Source organism: Chiloscyllium plagiosum, chromosome 12 (genome assembly GCF_004010195.1).
Source record: "Chiloscyllium plagiosum isolate BGI_BamShark_2017 chromosome 12, ASM401019v2, whole genome shotgun sequence".
In the NCBI taxonomy this organism is placed as follows: Eukaryota; Metazoa; Chordata; class Chondrichthyes; order Orectolobiformes; family Hemiscylliidae; genus Chiloscyllium; species Chiloscyllium plagiosum.
Window position 1 is genome coordinate 8,328,137 of NC_057721.1, and position 23,073 is coordinate 8,351,209.

General features: G+C 39.3%; 1 protein-coding gene across 4 annotated transcripts in view; it reads left to right on the forward strand.

Moving 5' to 3' along the window:
• Positions 1–23,073, forward strand: part of setdb2 (SET domain bifurcated histone lysine methyltransferase 2) — a 97,263-nt gene extending 74,190 nt beyond the window's left edge. For all 4 annotated transcript variants that reach the window (XM_043700410.1, XM_043700412.1, XM_043700411.1 and 1 more), the window contains 4 exons: positions 3,773–3,923; positions 16,154–16,428; positions 19,083–19,171; positions 21,675–23,073. In XM_043700410.1, the coding sequence (XP_043556345.1) occupies positions 3,773–3,923; positions 16,154–16,428; positions 19,083–19,171; positions 21,675–21,792 (633 nt within the window). In that variant the 3' untranslated portion in view covers positions 21,793–23,073. The remainder of the gene's footprint in view (positions 1–3,772; positions 3,924–16,153; positions 16,429–19,082; positions 19,172–21,674) is intronic.

Here is a 23,073-nt window from a genome sequence, read left to right on the forward strand (position 1 = left end):
CTCGAATCTCTATCATGTGGCACGGGTAACAAACCAGAGACAACAACTCTGTTCGTTCTAACTCTGAGCTTCCAACCTAGCTCCCTGAAAGTCTGCCTTACATCCTCAGCGCTCCTCCTACCTATGTCGTTGGTGCCAATGTGGACCACGACTTCGGGTTGCTCCCACTCCCCCTCCAGTACCCGGAAAACACGATCAGAGACATCACATACCCTTTCACCTGGGAGGCAACATACCAAACGTGAGTCTCTCTCGTTCCCACAAAACCGCCTATCTGTGCCACGAACTATCGAGTCCCCAATTAGTACTGCTCTGCTCTTCTTCACCCTTCCCTTCTGGGTAACGGGGACAGGCTCCGTGCCAGAGACCTGAGCCCCGTTACTTACCCCTGGTAAGTCATCCCCCCCACAAGTATCCAAAACGGTATACTTGTTCTTGAGGGGAATGGCCGCAGGAGGTCCCTGCACTGGCTGCTTCCTCCCAGTCCCCCTCACTGTCATCCATCTATCTGCCATCTTTGGAGTTACTACTTCCCTATAACTCTGTTCTATGACCCCCTCTGCCTCCCGAATGATCCGAAGTTCATCCAACTCCAGCTCCAGTTCCCTAACACGGTCTTGGAGGAGCTGGAGATGGGTGCACTTCCTGCAAGTGTAATCGGCAGGGACGTCGATGGCATCCCTCACCTCATATATGTTGCAGGAGGAACATTGCACTGCCTTCACTGCCATCCCTCTAAAGCTAACTTTTATTTTTAAAAAAAACTGGGTCTAAAGAATACAACAAGCAAAATTCAGCACTTACCTACTTACCACAACAGATGTTATTATTAGGTTAGAGGAGGAGGGCGGGTGGGAGGCACTACCCGTGTAGTGCCTCGGGTTCCTCTCCTTCGTGCTTTTAAAGGGGGAAAAAACCTACCCCGGTAAGCTTACATGCTGCAACCCAAAGGACTAGCCACACTACCATACATCAAGAGTATTTCCGAACTGACAGCCAGACTACTGCGACCACTAGGACTCATAACAGCACACAAACTAACAGCCACTCTCAGACAACAATTCACCAGACGAAGGAGCCGATACCCAGCATGAGCAAAACCAATGTAGTGTACAAAATCCCATGCAAGGACTGCACAAAACACTACACAGGACAAACAAGAAGACAGCTAACGATCCGCATCCATGAACACCAACTTGCCACGAAATGACACGACCAGCTATCCTTAGTAGCCACACATGTAGATGACAAACAACATGAATTCAACAGGGACAACATTACTATTATTGAACAAGCCAAACAGAGAACAGCCAGGGAATTCCTAGAGGCATGGCACTCATCCACAGATTCAATCAATAAGCACATCGACCTGGACCCAATATACCGACCACTGCCATGCACAGCTGGAACTGACAACCGAAAGCGGCAGATTCAAACCACTACAAATGCCGGAGGAAAGATCACAGAAGCGCTTCACAAGAGGCTCCCTAGCACTGAGGATGTCACCTAGACAGGGGACGAAACGTCTGCAACACAAATTCCCAGCTTGGCGAACAGAGCCACAACAATATTTAAAAGACATTTGGATGTGTATATGAACAGGAATGGTTTTATGGGCCAGATGCAGACAAATGGGACTAGGTCAGATTGGGATGTCTGGTTGGCACAGACAAGTTGGACTGAAGAGTCTCTTTCCATGCTTTGTGATTCTATGACTGCAGAGCTTAGATATGACCTATTGGTTATGGAATTATTAGATCTATCCATCACTTACCGCTTATGGTGTTCGCAAGTAGTCCTGTGTGGTATCTTCACCAGGCTGACACCTCATTTTTAAGTTTACGTGGTGCTGCTCCTGGTATACCCTCCAGCACTCTCCATTGAAACAGGGTTTATACACTGGCTTTATGGTGATATTTGAGTGGGGGATATGCTGGCCAAGAGTTTGCGGATTAAGCTGGAATACAATTCTGTTGCTGTTGAGTGCCTCCTGGATGTCCAGTCTTGAGTTGCTAGATCTGTTTGAAATCTGTCCCATTGAGCATAGTGCCACATAACATGATGGAGGTTATTGTCAATGTGAATATGGGACTTCCACTCTGCAATGACTATGCAATGGTCACTCTGTTTTGGCACTAGGCCTTACATGGTGAATTTTCCAGGGTCAACAGGGCTGTTGTCTATTCTGGTGCCTAGGTCGATGCCAGATGATCCGTCCAGTTTCATTTCTTAGAGATTTTGTAGTTCTGATGTAATTGAATGGCATGCTCGGCCATCTCAGAGGGCAGTTGAAAGTCAACCACAATGCTATAGGTATGGAGTCACAGGCAGATTTTATTCCCTAAAGGACGTTAGGGAACCAGATGGGTTGTTCCAATAATTGGTTATAGTTTCATGGTCATCAGTGGAATTTTAATTCCAGATTTTACTATCATTATTAAAAATTATTATTCAAATTGCACCATCTGCCACTGCAAAACTTTAACCTGGGTCCCCAGAACATTAATTGGGTTTCTGGATTAATAGTCCAGTGATAGTACCACTAGGCTATTGCCTTCCCCGTCATTCAGCAATGTTAATGATGTGGAGATCAAGGGAATTGCTTCGTATTTCTTTTGTTGGAGATGTTTTTTGTTCGGTGCAAAGGTTTCTTCTCACTTATCAGCTCATGCCTCAGTATTCCAGTTCTTGCTGCTTATGGACACATTGCTTCTATATCTGAAGAGTTGTGAGAAATTCCATTGGGATTGATAGAAGCAAATGTAGCAGCCAATTTACACGTAAGGTTCCACACCACAGTGAGAGAATGACAAATGATCTTTTTCATGATTTTGGTTAAAAAGTAATTACTTCCAATGGGACGATTTCAATTTATTTTCTCATGTTGCAAAGAAACCTAGTTGGTAGATGTATGCCAGTTACATTGAAATTGATACTCTCACTAACTTTTGTGGTAGAAATTGCTTTTCACAACTGTCTGATGTTGGTATTAAACTCTGCTCCTTTTGGGCGAGATGTCAAGGTAAGAGCATTATGGTTAACTCGAGAAAGAGAATTGATGTAAAGTTCAGGTTATTTGCCGATAGGAATTACCCACATTGTACTTGTGATAGGAAAACTTTGTAAATAAGAATGAAATGTTATTTGAGATTCTCAATGCTTCCAAACAGTGCAGTTAATAAGTATAATGCCAATCTGTTTTATTAACCAATGAAACAAATGACATCTCTTTTGATCTAATTTAATACTGGAATATAATTTCTGGCCAAAAAAGCTCTATTTGACCAGGCAACCCTGCTTACTTCAGCGGATGCCTGCAAGCTAAGGACAGATGTATTTGGTGAAAAGTAACTCTTCTTTATTCTGGAGATTATAATAGTGTGGACTTTGTTACAAGAATATAACATGTTATTGAATTTGAGATTAGAGAAGTAAACTGCGAAAGGTCATCGGTCCAACATTTGTTATAGTTCCTTAATTGACTCCAGATAATGTTATAATCCATGTGGTATATTTATACAATGTGTGCAAGAATCCAGAAAGTTTGAGACTTCTAAAGAGGAGGTCCATCCCTTTTTAATTACTTCATACAAGTATTTCTAAAATAATTTTGAGCAAAGTGCATCCATTGTTGTTATGCCCTACCAAATATTTAAATGATGCTTGTTTTTTTTAATTTTGTTTTTTGTGCATAGCATCAAATACACTGCTGATTGTCATCATTGAGGCTCAGCCCTGGCTGTAAAATTCTGATTTTGATTTTGTATTTCAGGGGCAGATTTCAGTCGCATGCAGTAGTTCAGAGGAAGACAACAGTGAATCATCAGGGCGGCGATGCAGAAAACTCCTAAGAACACTTGAGCCATTTTCACTGAAGCAACACACTACTCTGTCAGATGATCAACGTTTCAACAGTGACAAAGGTATTTTAGTACAGAGCGACTTATAGTTTCAAGGCCTGAAACCTGGATGAAGGAGGGTTCTTAATCTTGGTGGACTTGGTATTTGAGCAGTTTTGTTTATTTATGGTTCCTGCCACTTAAATGGATCATGCATATCACAGGGAGCTGCCTTAATCTGAAAAACATTGTTGTAGGAATCTCTGCATTGGTGGTAGTTAAATGTATTCTTCACTGTGTTGCAGATAGTTTGTATAAATACTTGCAACAGTGGAAAAGCCCTGGATTTGAGGCAGTGTTGAATATTCAGTCAGTTATTTGTACCTGGTTAAAGTGAGTTACCTTGCTGAAATTGAACTGTGATGTGGGGCTGTCGCATCCACAACGAGCAGTAGAAACTGTACCATAGGAAATGTGAAGTGATTAACGTAGCATTGCTTTCTGTTTAATATCTCAGTTCCATAAGCTCAGTTGGTTGAATAGCTTGTTTATGATGCAGAGTGATGTATGTAAATTCAATTCTTGCACGGGATGAGGTTGCCATAAATGGCTCTCTTGGAACCATAGAGAGTCATAAAGTCACAGAGATGTACAGCATGGAAACAGACCCTTTGGTCCAACTCGCCCATGCTGACCAGATATCCTAATCTAATCTAGTCCCATTTGCCAGCACTTGGCCCATATCCCTTTAAACCCTTACTATTCATATACCCATCCAGATGCCTTTTAAATGCTGTATTTGTACTAGCCTCCACCACTTCTTGCCATACACGAACCACCCTCTGCGTGTAAAATTTGCTCCTTTGGTCCCTTTTGTATCTTTCCCCTTTCACCCTAAACCTATACCCTCTCGTTCTGGACTCCCCCACCCCAGGGAAAAGACCTTATCTATTTATCATATCCATGCCCCTCATGATTTTATAAACCTCTATAAGGTCACCTCTCAGCCTCCAATGCTCCAGGGAAAACAGCCCTAGCCTATTTAGCCTCCCCAACCCTGCCAAAATCCTTGTAAATCTTTTCTGAACTCTTTTTCAAGTTTCACAACATCCTTCCGATAAGAAGGAGCCCAGAATTACACGCAATATTCCAAAAATGGCCGGACCAATGTCCTGTACAGCCGCAACATGACCTCCCAACTCATATATTCAGTGCTCTGACCAAGAAAGGAAAGCATACCAAATGCCTTCTTCACTATCCACACGGTGCTCAGTGGTTAGCACTGCTGCCTGACAGCACCAGGGTCCCAGGTTCGATTCCAGGCTCGGGCGACTGCGTGGGTTTCCTTGGGTGCTCCGGTTTCCTGGAGAAAGTGAGGTCTGCAGACGCTGGAGATCAAAGCTGAAACTTTATTGCTGGAACAGCACAGCAGGTCAGGCAGCATCCAGGGAACAGAAGATTCGACGTTTCGGGCACATGCCCTTCTTCAGGAATGCTCCGGTTTCCTCCCACAGTCCAAAGATGTGGAGGTCAGGTGAATTGGCCATGCTAAATTGCCCATAGTGCTCGGTGCATTAGTCAGAGGGAAATAGGTCTGTTACTCTTCGGAGGGTCGGTGTGGATTGGTTGGGCCGAAGGGCCTGTTTCCATATTGTAGGGAATCTAATCTACCTGTGACTCTGCTTTCAAGGAACTATGAACCTGCACTCCAAGGTCTCTTTGTTCAGCAACACTCCCTAGGACCTTACCATTAAGTGTATAAGTCCTGCTAAGATTTGCTTTTCCAAAATGCAGCACCTCACATTTAACTAAATTAAACTCCATCTGCCACCTCTCAGCTCATTGGCCCATCTGATCAAGATCCCGTTTTACTTCGAGGTAACCTCCTTCGCTGTCCTCGACACCTTCAATTTTGGTGTCATCTGCAAACTTACTAACTATACCTCCTATGTTCACATTCAAATAGTTTATATAAATGAAGAAAAGTAGTGGACCCAGTACTATTTCTTGTCACAGACATGATTTCCATGCACTAAACCTTGCTGACTATCCCTAATCAGTCCTTGCCTTTCCAGTACATGTACATCCTGTCCCTCAGGATTCCCTCAAACAACATACCCACCATCGACGTCTATAGTTCCCTGGCTTTCCTTACCACCTTTCTTAAATAGTGGTCCTGCTGATCCCTCTCCCCTTTGAGAACATTCTGCACCCTCTCTGAGACATCCTTGATCCTGGCACCAGGGTGGCAATACACCATTTTGATTTTTTGCTGCTGGCCGCAGAAATGTCTGTCTGTGCCTTTGACTTGACAGTCCCCTATCACAATCGATTGCTTGGAACCCAACGTACCCCTCATTACATTTGAGCCAGCCTCGATATCAGAAACTTGGCTGTTCGTGCTACATTCCCCTGACAGTCCATCACCCCCTATATTTTCCAAAACAGTATACTTGTTTGAAATGTGGATAGCCACAGGAGACTCCTGCAGTACCTGCCTACCCCGCCTACCTTGCCTGGAGTTAACCCATCTACCTGACTGTAACAGTGGCTTTTCTCCCTTCCTATAACTGCCATCCATCACATCCCCTAGCTTTTGTAAATTCCTCATTTCATCTAATTGTCACGCCAATCGATCCATGCAATCTGATAGGATTCCCAACCATAGATTCTTCCTGCAGACATAATCATCAGTAACATAGAAACTGTCCCTAACTCCCACATTTGACAGGAAGAGCATATCACTCTACTAAAGGTCATCTTTGCTCCTTCACAATCTACACACCCAGAAAATAGCACAGTCGTATTGCTCTAAAAAACAGTGCTCCAGGCTAACTTAATACTTATGGTTTATATTTCTAAAATTTGATCAAGAGACAGATTTTAATAAAACATGAAATCAAGAAAGAACCCACTGTACTCCCTACTGTAGACTTACAGCAAGGTTACATGTTAGAAAGCACTTATCTGTTCGCTCTCCACAGGTTCCTCCAATGTCAACTGTGAATTTCTCTGTTTGTTAATTTTGCTGAGATGTACTCTGGTGTCCAGAGATACATGAACTCAAATAGCAAAAGCAGTAGTTATGCAGATTCACTGTTGTGTCAGTTAACAGTATATGTTTCTTTCTCTTTCTCCCTCACTAACCATGTGCTCACTGCCTTTTGTCTGTTTTTCTCCTTTCTTTAAAAGTGCAATTGTTTTGACTTTTTTCCCCCCAAAGTTCCAAAACAATGCAATAGCGCATAAAATAGTAATTTCTGCTCCTGGAATTCGAGGAAATCACCTCCAACACCGAAAATACTTCAAAAAAGGAGCAGCTGTTACAGCCTCAATTTTTTTTCCCATCCTCCATCTTGGTTACTCAGAATCCTCCATCTCAACCTCACTGTCATCTGAGACATGGTGATCCTCGGGTTAAACCAACACCATATAGGTTACTGGGTTCATTTATCCTCGGTGTTCTTTATTCTCTGACATTTCTCTAAATGCTTTTCAGCATTTTCATTATTCACAAAAAATTAATTTCCCTCTGTTCAAAGAACTTTAAATATGACAAACTGAAAGTAGTCAAAATTTCATAATTTGACAAGCCTAGTATCAAAATTTCATAATTTAACAAGTCTAGTATCTAATTTTGGGTGATGCCTTTCTATATAGTAACAAATAAAGGGAGGGACAGAAAGAAAGGATGAGAAGCGAAGAAACAGAGGAAGAAAAGTTGAAAATGGGAGGGAAAACTGATATTTCAAATCTCTAAAGAATAATTCATACTCTGCAGGCAATCAACTTATTAGGTTCCCAGCTAGTGGTATTTTCATAACAATCATATTATGCACAAGTCAGTTTGAGTATTGGATTAGTTTTTAATTGATATTTACGCTCAAGAAAGCATCTGCTATAATATAGCCTTTGCCTTGTATGTGAATAATTTTAACTTAAATGGTTTTTGACTATTGAAGCAGTTTTTTGTCATGGTGAGAAAGTGCATATAACGTATGAGCCGTTAGGGGAAGAGTTAAGTTTTGGATTGTGTGACAAAGGCTCAGCTAGCATGACTTTGACCAGGTAAGAACTTGCAGTAAACAATGAGGTGCTGGAGGCAACGGTAGTGGGTTAACGGGGTAAAAAAGCATCCATTGTGTAATGCCAGATGGCTTAAATCTTTACAGTTGATGCTCGCTGATTGCAACGGTTACCCAATCAACCTGGATGTTACCTTTTTTGGATGCTACTCCCTGTATGTGACTATATAATTCCTTAAGAATCTGCTGTTCAAGAGAAGACCGAGAACTCATGTCTTTGTGCACATGGTCAATCGTTCTCTCTCTGTCCAGGGCCCGGAATAAAGCTGGAGAAGTTAAAACCATACTGTGAAAGTTAAAGCTTCAACTGATACGGGGCTGGGGAAATAGAACGACAATGGAATCTCTTAACTGGAAAAAAGGTTGTGGACCATGTAAATAATCGTTTCTCGAGATTTGTTACATGTGTACTCAACAAGTTGATGTGAACTCAACATTGGACTCAGTGTTTCTTTTTTCATTGTCAAATATTTTACCTATTTAGTTTCCTGGAAAAATAGCTGACTGCCCATTTGATACTTACTGTGTCCTTTATTATTAGCTCTGCACCAATACCAATGATGCTGACATCAACAGTCAATTTAAATGACTTCCCGTTATTCAGTGCTGCTGAATTCCATGTTGTTATTCACGCAGTTTTCAAATTGTCAAAGACACTGACTTTTCTTTCTGTCCATTCAAATTTCTTGCTTCACTAGATGTAACTTTGCCTTGTTTCATAGTATGGCCCAAATAAATTGGACAAATTTGATTTTTGCCACTACAGCGTTGAAATTTGGAATGAACTTCTGAACTAGTAAATTCCTTTTGTGCTGATTCACCACAGGATTTGGCATTTATCTTTGGCACGTTTTGCTTCTCTCGGTACAACTTAGTCTTGCACTGTAATCTATGACTTGGTTCAATAATGTCATTATTCATCATGAACTTAATCTCTTCTCTCATTTGAGGTTGCTTTTCTGGGTTTAATCTATACAGATGTGTTTTAGAGGTAATGCATCCCTTGCATTAGCTTCTCCTACTCCAAGTTGCTATGTTTACACTAATGATACATAGCCAAAGAGATGGATTTCCTTGATTACTTACACAAATCAATTCAGGAGTTGTTTTCAAAGATTCTCATATTCCATCTAAACTTTTGAAGTGCCTCTAAATGATCTAACCTGATTACTGGAGCATCAACTTGTGGATTTAAATTTCTGATTAATTTTTGAATTATTCTGATTTTTACTTTTTCTCTTTTTACCATTTATGAATACATTTTTGGTCTGACTATCCTTCAATGTTTTGTTGAAGCTTTTCATCTTGCACACACCACAAGTATTCCAATTTAAGGGAAAACCAACAACAATGTTGCATTGGAAGACAATGTGGGCTGTGATAGAGGCATTGCCATGGAGCATGCATCAGTTCATGATAATGATTAACTTCCATGCTTTGTTTAAATTTGAAACCAGGCAGATTAACTGTGATTGGTCAAGGTATTACACAAACTAGTTTAAAATCTGATTTCAGTAAAAGCTACAGCCATGAACTGCTGTCACCTGTAGTTTCCTGTGTTGACCAAATAAGGTCAGTGTCATAGCAGTCTGCACTATGGCACCACTACTACTTTATATGGAGTTTGGAATATCACTTCTTTGACTTACTGGTAAACAACTCTTAAATGTTTACACTAAATTTCGTTGGCTGGGATAAACAACATGATCAGGCTTTGATTAATCCATTGACTGAGTGCCAGAGGTCTTTCTGAAATGGATCACATTTCAGATAGGTTAACAGAACAAAGGATGTTTTTCAGAAGACTCCCAAATCACGTCAGAAAAGCACGTGCGCTGAAGTTAATTTCAGAGAAGACAAAGAACCATGAGGCGAGACTGCACAGAGACAAAGTTGGTCACTTGACTCGAATTGGATTCAATTTGATTTAAGCCAAACTAAAAGTAAGAGTTAGGGTTAAATATGGATAAAGTAAAGGGAGGTAAAGTGCAGTTAAATGAACTAAGTTAAAGCAGTTAAGTTAAATGAAATAAGAAGTAAATGTTGCAATTAATTAATGTTTTATATTAAATATTAGTACTTAAGGAATTAAAGTATACATTTTTGGTCTGACTATCCTTCAATGTTTTGTTGAAGCTTTTCATCTTGTTTGATTCCCCATGTTTTGGGAATACTTAGCTTGAGTGCTCCTTTTCAGCCACAGCAGGATGACAGCATCTTATTTGTGTTGAAAATCATATCTGTTCGCTCTGCATAGTAGCAGTGTGGAACAGTTAGCTTTACCTGTAATACCAATTTCTGAGAATTTTCTGAAGAAACCTGAGATACACTGGACACTTTTTCAGAACTAAGAGTGACCAAATTTTACTTGTATATTGGTTCTGGTTTACTTTTTGAGCAGGCTTTGTGGAAGAACTTAATTCAGGATTGGCTTATTACTTTTCTACTAAATAAGGTGGACTAAGCATGTCAGCCTTGTTTTTCTTTCCTTTATCCTTTACATTTAACTTTACTTAAATTGTATCAGATAACTACATTTTCACATCATCTCCCCTTGTCATAGATTCAGACAGGAAGAAGAGGAGTCAATGGATTGGAAGATTTAGTCACAAAACTGGCAAGAAACAATACAATACTTTTCTGCTCACGATTCTCTGTTGCTTTGATCTCCACTAGTAGTTCCTTGTTACACCACCTCAGTGAGGCTGATTTTTGAATCAACCGTGTAATTTGACAAGATAAAATCTATTCCTTCTAAAGGGATCTGTTACACTACTCTTACCACAAATTCTGTATTTATTTGATCACTCTTTATATTGGGTCCAGTTTGTAATTTCCAAGTATACCTCCAATGAAACATTTCTCCTTCACAAATCCGTCTGGAGGACATGATTTGGAGATCCCGGTGTTGGACTGTGGTGTACAAAGTTAAAAATTTCACAACAGCAGGTTATAGTCCAACGGGTTTAATTGGAAGCACACTAGCTTCCGTCTGGAAGAGAAATTGTATCAATCAACATCAGCAATTGATTTGTTCCAAGCTGTTGTGTGATTTGTAACTTTGTACACCCCAGTCCAACACCGGCATCTCCAAATTATGATTTGCTCCAGTGTCTCTCAATACCTTTAGTTATTTAACTCTGGATAGAAGAAGGAAATACTACTCCATTTGAACTGAAATACTCAGAACCTTCAATAGTCTGACTCTTCTTATCAACTCTCAAAAATTGTTTTGACTGTTTTGAGTCATCTGTCTCTTTGAAGGTTGAAAGGGAATGATAGCTCCAATTTTAATACCCGTGCCCTTTCCTGATGTAGTGTTTTGAGGATTTCTTAGACATTGCCAATTGCAGTTGGTCTCACATTTGACATCAAGCAATTGGTTTTAGTGTGTTCACTCTCATTACAATGGAAGCACTTTTAAAGTTCTAGATTTCTTTATTATTTTGTCCTTTTGTATATTGCCTAAAGCTTGCATCTGCAAATGTTCTACTTAACTATTTCCTGACGTTTGATTCTGTGTGAGATATCATGTGAATCTCTCTCCTTGGATGTTTGACACTTGATACTTATCTAAACAATGTTTGAGGTTCATTGTTGGTCTGTTTGCTGAGCTGATAGGTTTGTTGGCAGACATTTCATGCTCTTTCTAGGTGACATTATCAGTGCTGTGTTGCCTCCTGTGAAGCACTGCTATACTGTTCTGTTTTGATTTTATGTGGTTCTGTTTGAGCTGTTTCTGGTTGGTGCCGGTTCCTGTTTTTCATTGCAGCAGTTTGTATGTCAGATCCAGGACAATGTGTTTGTGGTGGAGTCTGAGGATGAATACCATGCTTCTTGGAGTGTTTGAGATTCTGTAGAATTGAGTTGTGGAATTCTTTCATAATTATGACTTCCCTTATTCATAATTATGACTTCCCGTGGGCGGCACGGTGGCACAGTGGTTAGCACTGCTGCGTCACAGCGCCAGAGACCCAGGTTCAATTCCTGACTCAGGCGACTGACTGTGTGGAGTTTGCACATTCTCCCCGTGTCTGCGTGGGTTTCCTCTGGGTGCTCCGGTTTCCTCCCACAGTCACAAAGATGTGCGGGTCAGGTGAATTGGCCATGCTAAATTGCCTGTAGTGTTAGGTTAAAAGGGTAAATGTAGGGGTATGGGTGGGTTGCGCTTCGGCGGGTCGGTGTGGACTTGTTGGGCCGAAGGGCATGTTTCCACACTGTAAGTAATCTAATCTAATCTAATCTTATATTTTGAAAGCTTTGTTTCTAACTTAAGTGATTGAAACCATTGATCCCATGACATTTTTTTATCTTGCAAATTTTTATTAGGTTTCTTTGTTGTAGTTCTACATTTTAATTGATGAGGTTTAGAGACAAGCCCACAAACATTGAGTATTGTTTTTGTAAACCATTTGATGGACTTAGATTGTTCTTCTGATAAATTGGTGTACACATTTTATAACTTTTTCTGTTAAAACACTTTATAACATTAACGTCCAAACATATTTTGACCACTTCATTTTCCCAGCTACCTTTTCAAATGAGGTGAAATTTCTTTCGACTGCATCTACTTTAAATTTAGCCACTATGCATAGATTTTTAGTTAAACCAACCTCCTTTATTGGAATCAGAATCATCTTCTGAGCCACTGACTTTTGTTTTTTGCTTTAATGTTATCTAACTCCCCCCTCCACACTGAAATTAAATTTTTTAAAAATTCCATTTCCATTTCTTTTTTTCATTTAATTCTATTTCCATTTCCATTTCTCTCCCATCCTTTTCTTCCAGTTATTTTTTTTTTCATTTTTTTCTTTCTCTAGTGAAAGTTCTTTGCATTTCTAAGTGAAACGTAGCTAATTATTGAGGCAACATATCAGCTTCAGGATTCCTTCCTTTTAATTCTAAATGTTGGGTAATCCCTTTTAACATTCTGAGAAAATCCTGACTTTATTTCTACCTTGAAGTTACCTGCTAACTCTCTCTGTTTAGCTCAAATATTTCATAGGACTGCCTTCCACTCCATACAAAGTCGTCTTGTCATTGCAATCCATAAAATGAACTTCATGACCACTCTTGAGTTTTATGTCCAGAATTTCCATATCCTCCAATTTCTTTTATATTGATCCACGGATCCCTCTTAAATTCAATGAATTACTTTCCCTTACAAGCCCCCACTTTCTGATGCTAGACAACAGTAAACCTGGACAAGTCAGATCCCAGTGTGAAATATGGTTTGATAGGTCATAAGTTTAATTTTCAAAGTTTAGTTAGTCACTGAAGGTATTAAGGTAAGTCTGCCATGTCCTTCAATAAAAGAAAACCAGTTTATTACACAAATGGTAAAAAAACAAGCTACATATATATGATTATTCAAAAAATTAGCATGAACAGCAATATCAAGCTGCATTTTTTTCTGAGCAACATCCCTGACAATCAGTGGAGAAAGCAGTTTGGACCCTCAAACCTGCTGCACCATTCAGTAGAACCGTGGCTGATCCGACACTCCTCACTTTGACTTTCACACCCTTTTCTGTTAACCCTTGATTCACTTGTTAAATAGGAAGGATTTCCAATACATCTATCAACTTGAAACTGAGCTGTGGGTCACCATCAGGAGCAATATTGTTTTCACCCATGATTTGTAAGTTCATGGCCCAGTAAATCCTCAACACTGCCATTCATCCCTATAAGATTGGGGTATCAACCTTTGTTCGATGAAGCATGTAGGAGAACATGCCTGGAGCAGCACCAAGCATACTTAGTAAAATTTAGATGTCAGCTTAGTGGAGCGTATTGTCTCTCAAAAGGTACTTAGATTTGCAGGATGTGATCAGTAGTGTCCTACAAGAGTCTTTTTGGGTTAGGGCCTCAATTATTCACATTATTTAGAATCATAGAATTCCAACAGTGTGGGAACAGGCCATTCGGCCCAACAAGTCCACACCAACCCTCCAAAGAGCAACTCACCCAGCCCCATTCCCCTAACCTAATGCACCTATCCTACACATCCCTCAGCACTATAGATAATTTAGCATGACCAATTCACCTAACCTGCACATCTTTGGATTGTGGGAGGAAACCGGAGCTCCCGGAGTAAACCCACACAGATACGGGGAGAACGTGTAAACTCCACATAGACAGTTGCCCGAGGCTGGAATCAAGCCTGTGTCCCTGATGCTGTGAGGCAGCAGTGCTAACCACTGAGCCACCATGCTGTCCTTTTAATTACAGATATTTATTAACAACTTCCATAACAGCTTAGAAAGTCACGTATCCAAATTTGCTGATGATACGAAGTTAGGCAGCATTGTTGACAGTATAGATGATAACGTAAAGTAACAAAGGGATTTTAATTAGACAATGTGAATGGGCAAAACTGTGGCAAATGGACATAAGTGAGTGTGCAGTTTTCCATTTTGGTCTGAAAACTGCATAGGTCAGGCTACTTTCTAGATGGTATGAAGTTGACTACAGTGGATGTCTAAAGAGACTTGGGGGTTCAGGTGCATAGATCTTTAAAATGCCACAAACAGATAAAGAAAATAACGAAGAAAGCCAATGGAATGCTGACCTTTAAATCTGGATGACTAGGGTACAAGAATGCAAAAGTTAGAAATCCCTGGTTAGAGCCTCTTGGACTACTGTGAACAGATCTGGGCATCATACCTTAGGAAGGATATATTGGCCTTGAAGGGAGTACAACGTAGGTTTACAAGAATGAAATCTGAACTTCAGGGGTTAAAATTATGAGGAGTAACTATATAAATTAGGCCTGTTTTCTCTAGCATTTAGAAGGTTAAGGGGGGATCTGATTGAATTCTCAAGACATTAAGAGGAAAAGAGAGGGTCGATAAAGATAAACTATTTCCATTGGTTGGGAATTCTGGAACTAGAGGATAGAGTCTGAAAATTAGGGCCAGACCGTTCAGGAGAGATGTTAGGAAACATATCCATACGCAGAAGGGTAGTGAATATTTGGAACCCTCAACAGGGTGGTTAAGAAGACATTTAGCATGCTTGCCATTGAGTATAGGAATTAGGACATCATGTTATGGTTGTATAGGATGTTGCTGAAGCCATATTTTGGAGTACTGTGTAAAGTTCTGGTCAACCTGCTATAGGAAGGATGTTATTAAATTGGATCGGGTTCAGAAAAGATTTACAAGCATAGAATGCAGAGTACCAAGAAGTAATTCTCAGTTGAGTGGATGTGGTTAAAGATTACAATCAACAAGAATGCAGAGACTCAGTGCTGCAGCTTATTGACAATAGCAGTTGTACCAATGTCAGACAAGAATGAGACAGGCAAGATAGGCCAAATGCAGGAAAATGGGACTAATTTAGTTTGGGAAACTTGGTCAGCATGATGAGGTTGACCGAAGGGTCTGTTTTCATGCTGTATGACTCTAACAAATAGCAGTGGAAGTAGAATCAAAGGTATTAAGAGATATGGACCAAAGGAAGGTATATAGAGTTACATGGTTTATGGTACAAACTAAAAGGGTTGACTAGCCTACTACTGTTCCTATATTTCTACATTCACTATTTTATCTGTATCATTCTTGTCTGACATTAGCACAACTGCTACTATCAATAAGCCTCAGCATAGAGTCTCTCTGCATTCTTGTTAATTGTAATCTTTAACCACATCCCCTCAACTAAGGACTAATATTTGGAACGCTGTGTTCTACATTTTCTGAAAGTAAGCTATTCTGTACAACATACACAGGATCTTCCACAAGGTTTTGATGAACATTTCAGTTTCTTACTGTGACAGTGTATCTAATGATCAGTTGTTGCTAGATTGGTAATCCACACGCCTAGACTGATAACCTTGAGACTTATGATTTTGAATTTGTGGAAAAAAAATCAAATAAAGTCTGAATAAAAAACTACTATCAGTTGGGACTGCAAAGCTATCAGGTTGTGAAAACCTAATTGATTTACTGATATCATTTTAGGGAAGGAAACTGCTATCCTTGCCCATAATTTCAGTGTATGTGATTTAACTGAACTGTTTTCTGAACTTGACTAGCAAGCCACTCAGTTGTATCAAACTCATGGAAAGAAGGGTAATAAGAACAAACTAGACTGTTCTGCTTTGACTGAGGTCAGTGGTTCACCAATGCACACTCAATCGAACATTTCCTGAGTAATGCTTTATTTAACATGAGGATAACATTACTATATGAATGTGTGACAACTTCATTATGTTTGGCAATTTTATAGGAGGCTTGGACAATAGAAGCCGTGCTGGTTATGGAATAAATTACTCTATTCGCTTGGGTGAAAAAGATTTTGAGAGTCTAGCATGTAAAAGATCATCTGAACAGGAAAATGAATCAAACAAGAAAAAGGCAAATGTACAAGACACATTGATTCAGAATAACCATCACAAAGAACAGGCTTCAAAATTACAAAGTATGTGTAATGCTAATGAGCAAGGGGATTCCTGTTATTTTTTGGATGCTACAAAAGAAGGAAACATAGGCCGATTTATTAACGTAAGTAAACTAACTGATCTAAGAGATTTTCATGAATTGGAAACTGTTCCACAATAATACCAGTTAAATATTCTGTGCAATTGCTCAAATTTCAGTTGACTGCCAAAATCAGATTAAGGCATTGTGAGTAAACAACAGCAACTTATACTTATGTATCGCCTTTAACTGAATGAAGTTGCCCAATGTCCTTCACAGGAACATCATAAAGCAAATTTTGACACTTAACCAAATATAGAGATTTTCAGGCAAATAACCAAGAGGTTGGTTTTAAAGAATCACTTTCAAGATAAAAGTGAGGTAGAGCTATGGAAGGGATTTGAGAACTTAGCGAGTGTGAGTCCAGTGGTTAGCAATGCTGCCTCACAGAGCTGGTTTGTTTCCAGTCTTGGGTAACTGTGTGGAGTTTGCACATCCTCCCTGTGTGGGTTTCCTCCAGTTCTTCTAGTTTCCTTCCACAGTTCAAAGATGCACAGGTTAAGTGGATTGGCCATGCTAAATTGACCCATAGTTTTCAAGGATGTGCATGGTAGGTGGGTTAGTCACAGTAATTGTGGGGTTACAGGGATACGGTGGAGAACTGGATCTGGGATGGGATGCTATTTGGAGGGTCATGTAGATCACTGGGCCAAATGGCCGCCTTTTGCACTATAGGGATTCTGAGTCAAATTGCTGCAGAAATCGCAACTAATGGTGGAATTATTTTAAATCCGGACTACTCAAAGTACTAGAGTAGAGCGTAAGTGTCTCTGACGATTGCTGAACTGGAAGAGATTCCAGGATAGGGAGGAGCACAACCATTTAAGACTTTGAAAACAAAGATAAGAATTTTAAAATGAAGTATTGTTTAACTGCAGTCAGGTTAGCCTGATAGATGTTGATAACTCATTATGACTAAAGATACAGGGAGCAGGGTTTTGTATTTTCTCATGTTTATGTAGAAAAGAAAATGTAAAATCTTTCAGGAGTGTGTTGAAATAGTCAACTCTGAAGATAATCAAGATGTGGTTGAAGGTTTCAGCTACAGATGAACTGAAGCATGAGTAGATTATAGCAAATTTATGGATATGCAAATTGGGGGCCTCATTGAGCAATATGAAATAATAGTTTCCAGTTAAGCAAAAGTATACTCGTCAAATGTAAAGTTCTTTAAAAAGGTCATGGTTTAGAGGTTTTGGTGTGTGATCCTTGGTCGTGCAGTAACCACTTAACCATCAACTCCAACAACTGCTGCTGCCACCATCCTGTTGTCTTCACTTAGCTCAGGATCTTAGCAGTTGCTGGAAAGTTGCCTGTTAGAGTAAGATAAGGGCCCGTGGTGTCAGAAGCAAGGTGCTAGGATAGATAGAAGCTTGGCTGTCTCGCAGAAAGGAGAGAGCAGTGATGAATGGATCCTTCTAAGGATGGTGACAAATAATGTTCCGCAAGGCTCAGGTTTTGGACCACAACTTTTCACTTTATACATTAACAATCTAGATGAAGGAACTGATGGCACTCCGGCTAAATTTACAGACAATACAAAGATAGGTAGAGGGACGGGAGGCAGAGAGGCTGCAGAAGCATTTGGACAGGTTTGGAGAGTGGCCAAAGAAGTGGTAGATGGAGTACAATGTGAGAAATTGTGAGGTCATGCACTTTGGTAGGAAGAATAGAGGCATGGACTATTTTCTAAATGGAGAGAAAATTCAGAAATCTGAAGTGCAAAGAGACTTGGGTGTTCTGGTCTAGGATTCCCACAAGGTAAACTTGCAGCTGAGTCAATAGTTATGAAGGCAAATGCAATGATAGCATTTATTTTGAGAGGTCTTGAATATAAAAGCAGGGATATACTTCTGTGGCTTTATAAGGCTCTGGTCAGACCATATTTGGAGTATTGTGTGCACGTTTGGGCCCCATATCTTGAGAAGAATGTACTGGCCCTGGCACATGTTTGGAGGAGGCTCATGAATGTAAAGCTTAACGTATGAGGAATGTTTGAGGACTCTGGATTTATACTTGATGGAGTTCAGAAGAATGAGTGGGAATCTAATTGAAACATACAGAATACTGAATGGCCTGGACAGAGTAGATGTTGGAAAGATATTTCCATTGGTAGAAGAGGCTAGACCTGAGGACAGAGCTTTAGAGTAAAATGAAGACCTTTTAGAACAGAGATAAGGAGAACATTCTTTGGCCAGAGAGCTGTGAATCTACGGAAATTATTGCCAGAGAAGGCTGTGGAGGCCAGGTCATTGAGTATATTTAAGACTGAGATAGATAGGTTCTTGATTGTAAAGGGAATCAAGGGTTACAGGGAGAAAGCAGGAGAGTGGGATTGAGAAACTTATCAGCCATGATTGAATTGCAGAGCGGACTTCAGGGGCTGAATGTCCTAATTTCTGCTCCTATGTTTTATGGTTTTATGGTCTTATCTAGCCCAATAGCAGGTGCGCCTCAGACCTTACCGTTCGAGACCATTAATTGTTCCTTGCATTTTTCCCAACCCCAAGCCACCCCATCCAAATTCTAGGCTAGCGTATTTTGATTTTGATTTTTAAACTTGTCGGGACAGGAATGAATAAAGTAATTGTCATTGGAAGTACTTCTGCTCCTTGCACATTTGTTTTCCTTGGCTTTTGCATAATGATCTGATTCTTCCACAATCTGTTTGTTTATAGCATAGCTGTGATCCAAACCTTATGGTACAAAGTGTTTTTGTAGATACACATGACAAGAATTTGCCGTGGGTTGCTTTTTTCACTAACAGGTAAGTGAGTATTAACAGATAAAATCACAATATTTGTTCAGTGAATATTGTTGATAGCATTTCAAATAAAATTTAATCATTGGTTCCATTTTATCGTGCATATTTGCATTTTTTATAATGACTCATGTTTTTTTCAGTAAGTGATAATCTGCAAAACCAGTTCAGTCATTTAATGTTCTACCTTTGATCAGTCAAATCAAATTGAGGTAGTCTGGGGACAGTGTTAGTCTCGACTTCCGATACTGAATTTATAATGTCAACTTGATTTTACACAGTACTTTAGGCATTGGGGAAAAAAGAAAATCACCAGATGCTTCACAGTAGCATAATCAAACCAAAGTTAACACTGAGTCACAAAGATATTAAAACAGGTGACCAAATGTTGTGTCAAACAGATTTTAAGTATGCCTTAAAGGGGGAGAGGTGTGGAGGGATCTAGGGAGGAAACTGCAGTGCTTTTCAAAGTTTTCCCACTGCACCTCATTTCAAGGCTTGAAAACGGTTGCGATTCCTTGGAGAACTGAGAGTTGGGGGAGAAGACTGGAAGAACCAAGGGAGCTTGCTGGAGCTCCTTGGCAACCAATGTTTCCTCTGAGATTGCATCTCCAAAACTTTAGCCTATGATTTTTTTTGGGGTCCCATCTCCCAATGTGGGAGCCCTAATTTAGGGACTTAGCAGCTAGAAATAGGGGTGCCAATCATGGAACAAGAGGAAGAGACAAGAATTTGAGGTGATGGTTGCATGTGTCACTTTATTTCTGAATGAAGTTACAGTATAATGCATTTGAAATTTTTTATTGAAAAGACATCAGTTAGGTTGACTAGCTGCTTGCATTGGGAGTGATCAAATGAAGCTGTCTGTCTGAGAGAGAGAACTGCAGTTTACATGCAGCAATTTCCAAATGACATTGCGTATTGAACCTTAGATTTTGAACCTTTTCGGTTGAGTTCTGTTAAAATGGGTAATATTAATACCAGTCATCAACAGGTATGCTGATGGAACTGTTTAGTAGGCATTAATTAACTCCCTTTGTGCAGTGTGTTTCTGAATTTTGTTCGTGAAATTTTAACTCTTTTTAGACTTTTTACTCTTTTTGAACACTCTAACTGCTGGAAATTGCTCCACTTTTTCTACCTGGTCTTTCATCTGTGACATCTTGAAAGCTTTGACCAAATCACCCCATAGCCTTCTAAATTCTAAAGAATACAACCTTAATTTGTGTAACTACTCCTCCTAACTTAATCCATGGACCCTACTTATCATTCTGGTAAATGTATGCTGCACTTTATCCAATGCCATGACATGCTTCCTAAGCTGTGGTGCCCTGAACTGCTGTCAAGACTCTGGAGTGATTGTCCTATCCTAGTAACTATTCCCACTCAAATCATTTCAAGAGAAATAACAACTCATTGTCATACCAATACTGCAACAGATAAATCTCTTTGAAATAGTCTACAGGAGATAAACTGATAAATATTAAAATTTATTGATGTGCTCATAGATAAAAACATGAGTGAAACTCCCAATTTCGCCCATTGTAAGCCTGAGTGTTCTGCGTATGATATTGCAATATATTTTACACACCCTTCTCTCCACACGTACACCCAAACATGCACTCATCACAGATTAACAGAGAGCTACACCTAACTTTGAAAAAACAGAGTTAATGTTTCAAGTCCAAAGTCATCTTTTTCCAGACAGGAGTAATACTGATCTCCAAATGTTAACTCTATCTCTCTCCACAGATGTTGGTTTGTGAAGCGATTTCTGATTTTACATCAGATTTCAAAGATCAACAGTATTTTGATTTTGTTTAACTATTATGAGAATGGCTCAGAGGATTAAGAAATTTAGTCATATAGACAGATTGCGGGGTGGGAGGGTTCCAGCTGTGCTCTTCACAGAAAGAGAAGGTTAAGTTGGGATTCATTTAATGGAAGCAGTCAAAAGTCATGCATGATTTAAACGGAATTGATAGAGAAACTATTCATACTGAGAACCAGAGTACAGCAATTTAAAGGAGTTGACACAAGAACAAATGCTGACATTAGAGAAGACCTTTATACTCAGTTAGTGGTTCGGATCTGAAATGCACGAGCTGCTAGTATAATGAAGGCAGATTCAATCATGACTTTCAAAACCGAATTTGATAACTGCTTGAAGAGAGAATATAGTAAAGTGTGTGACCAACTCTTGCAGAGACAAGACATGGGGACACAATGGGTTGAATGGTTTCTTTCAGTACTATAATGAGTCTGTGATTCCAAATGGATTGATTCTTTGCCTAAAGTGATTTTTAAACATGGGCTTAATTTAGTAACTAAGATGCCTTCCTGATATTGATATTTAATGATATTATGAAAAGGTTGATTGTTGTGCTATATTTAACCATGTGTTCTACCTCAGTATTATGGAAATTCACAATGGATTTGAAGCCTACTTTAACAAGGAGGTCCAAGGTATTCCTTAATGTTCCTTATCATATGTGTATTTTTGTATTAGGTATATCAAAGCAGGATCAGAGTTGACATGGGACTACAGGTACTCCACAGGAAGCATGCCTGAAGAAGAAATTCCATGTCTTTGTGGATCTACCAATTGCAAAGAAAGTATAGTGTAATACTTGTAACAAGTTCCAAAATCCATTATTATATGGTTGAAAAATGCAGATCTGAGTCTCTACCTCTTATCAGCAAAGATATTACCATTTATTGGTACTGAAATGAGAATAAAATCTTTTACATTAAATCTAAATTAATATGGTTCTCCAACTCCCATTTTTTGAGCTTTCAAATTTGTGTTAGACAAATAATAATTTTGTGCCTTTTGAAATTTATAAGCTTTTTATCTGGTATTACAAACATTTCTTGCAATACAAATACTAAAATTGATTGAAATGATCATCTTATCATTGCCTTGAATTTATGGGCAGTACACAGTAAGGTGAAATTTTTCTGCGGACTTAGTAACACATACCTGAAGATCCCAGATTTGCAGCAAGATATGATCTTGGATTTTACAACATCACAATCTCTCACAAAATCTGAAGAGGAAAGCTTGAATGATGCTTCCAGTTCCAGTTTTAATTAATGATTCATGCTGGTAAATGCATGCATATAAAGACTGGTTGAGAATTGCATGATTACTTCCCTCATCATGCACCAAGGCTTCAAAACTACAGTCAAGTAACCTAGTGATAATCTTCAAAGGGTTTTCATAGACATTGGTCACTCAGGAAAGGAAAGAAGATGGTTGATAAAGTAATTCTTTGATAAAATCGAGAGCATTGAATCAGATACAAATTCTTTGTCCTTGCATTGTTGACAGAAAGCCGTAATGCAATTGAGGTTGCAGGTTTCAGAAGAACATTATATATATATATTCTGTCCAAAATTAGTTCATGTCTTCTGCAGTTGCTTTGGTGGGGTACAAACCTTTCCTACCTATATGCATAGGAGCATTTTGAGAATATCTGTTGCTGCTCTATCTCCCATTTGTTTAAGATTCCTTGTGACTTTCAGTCAGCAGCATGTAACACAGAAGAAAAGCTTGCAAAGCTTCACCTTGAAGTAACAAATGCACCTGATGATGATTGTCATGTTCTGCAGACTGATTGATTGCTTTAGTGTTGACTGTGGCAAATCTAAACATGAGTTGAAATATATATCTATACAATGGCAATGTTTGAATGTTACAGATGGAAGACCTTCAATGAAGGTTTTATCCAATTAAAAATGTAAATATGTTTTTGTAAAAGTAGAAGTTAATTTTCTGTTGCTGGTTTTCACTGATCAGATTACTGAGTACTAGGTATAAAATGTACACTTGCATTAGCAAGTTTTGAGAAGATTTGTAGCTCAGGTTGACGTTCTAGATGTAGGTTTGCTCACTGAGCTGGAAG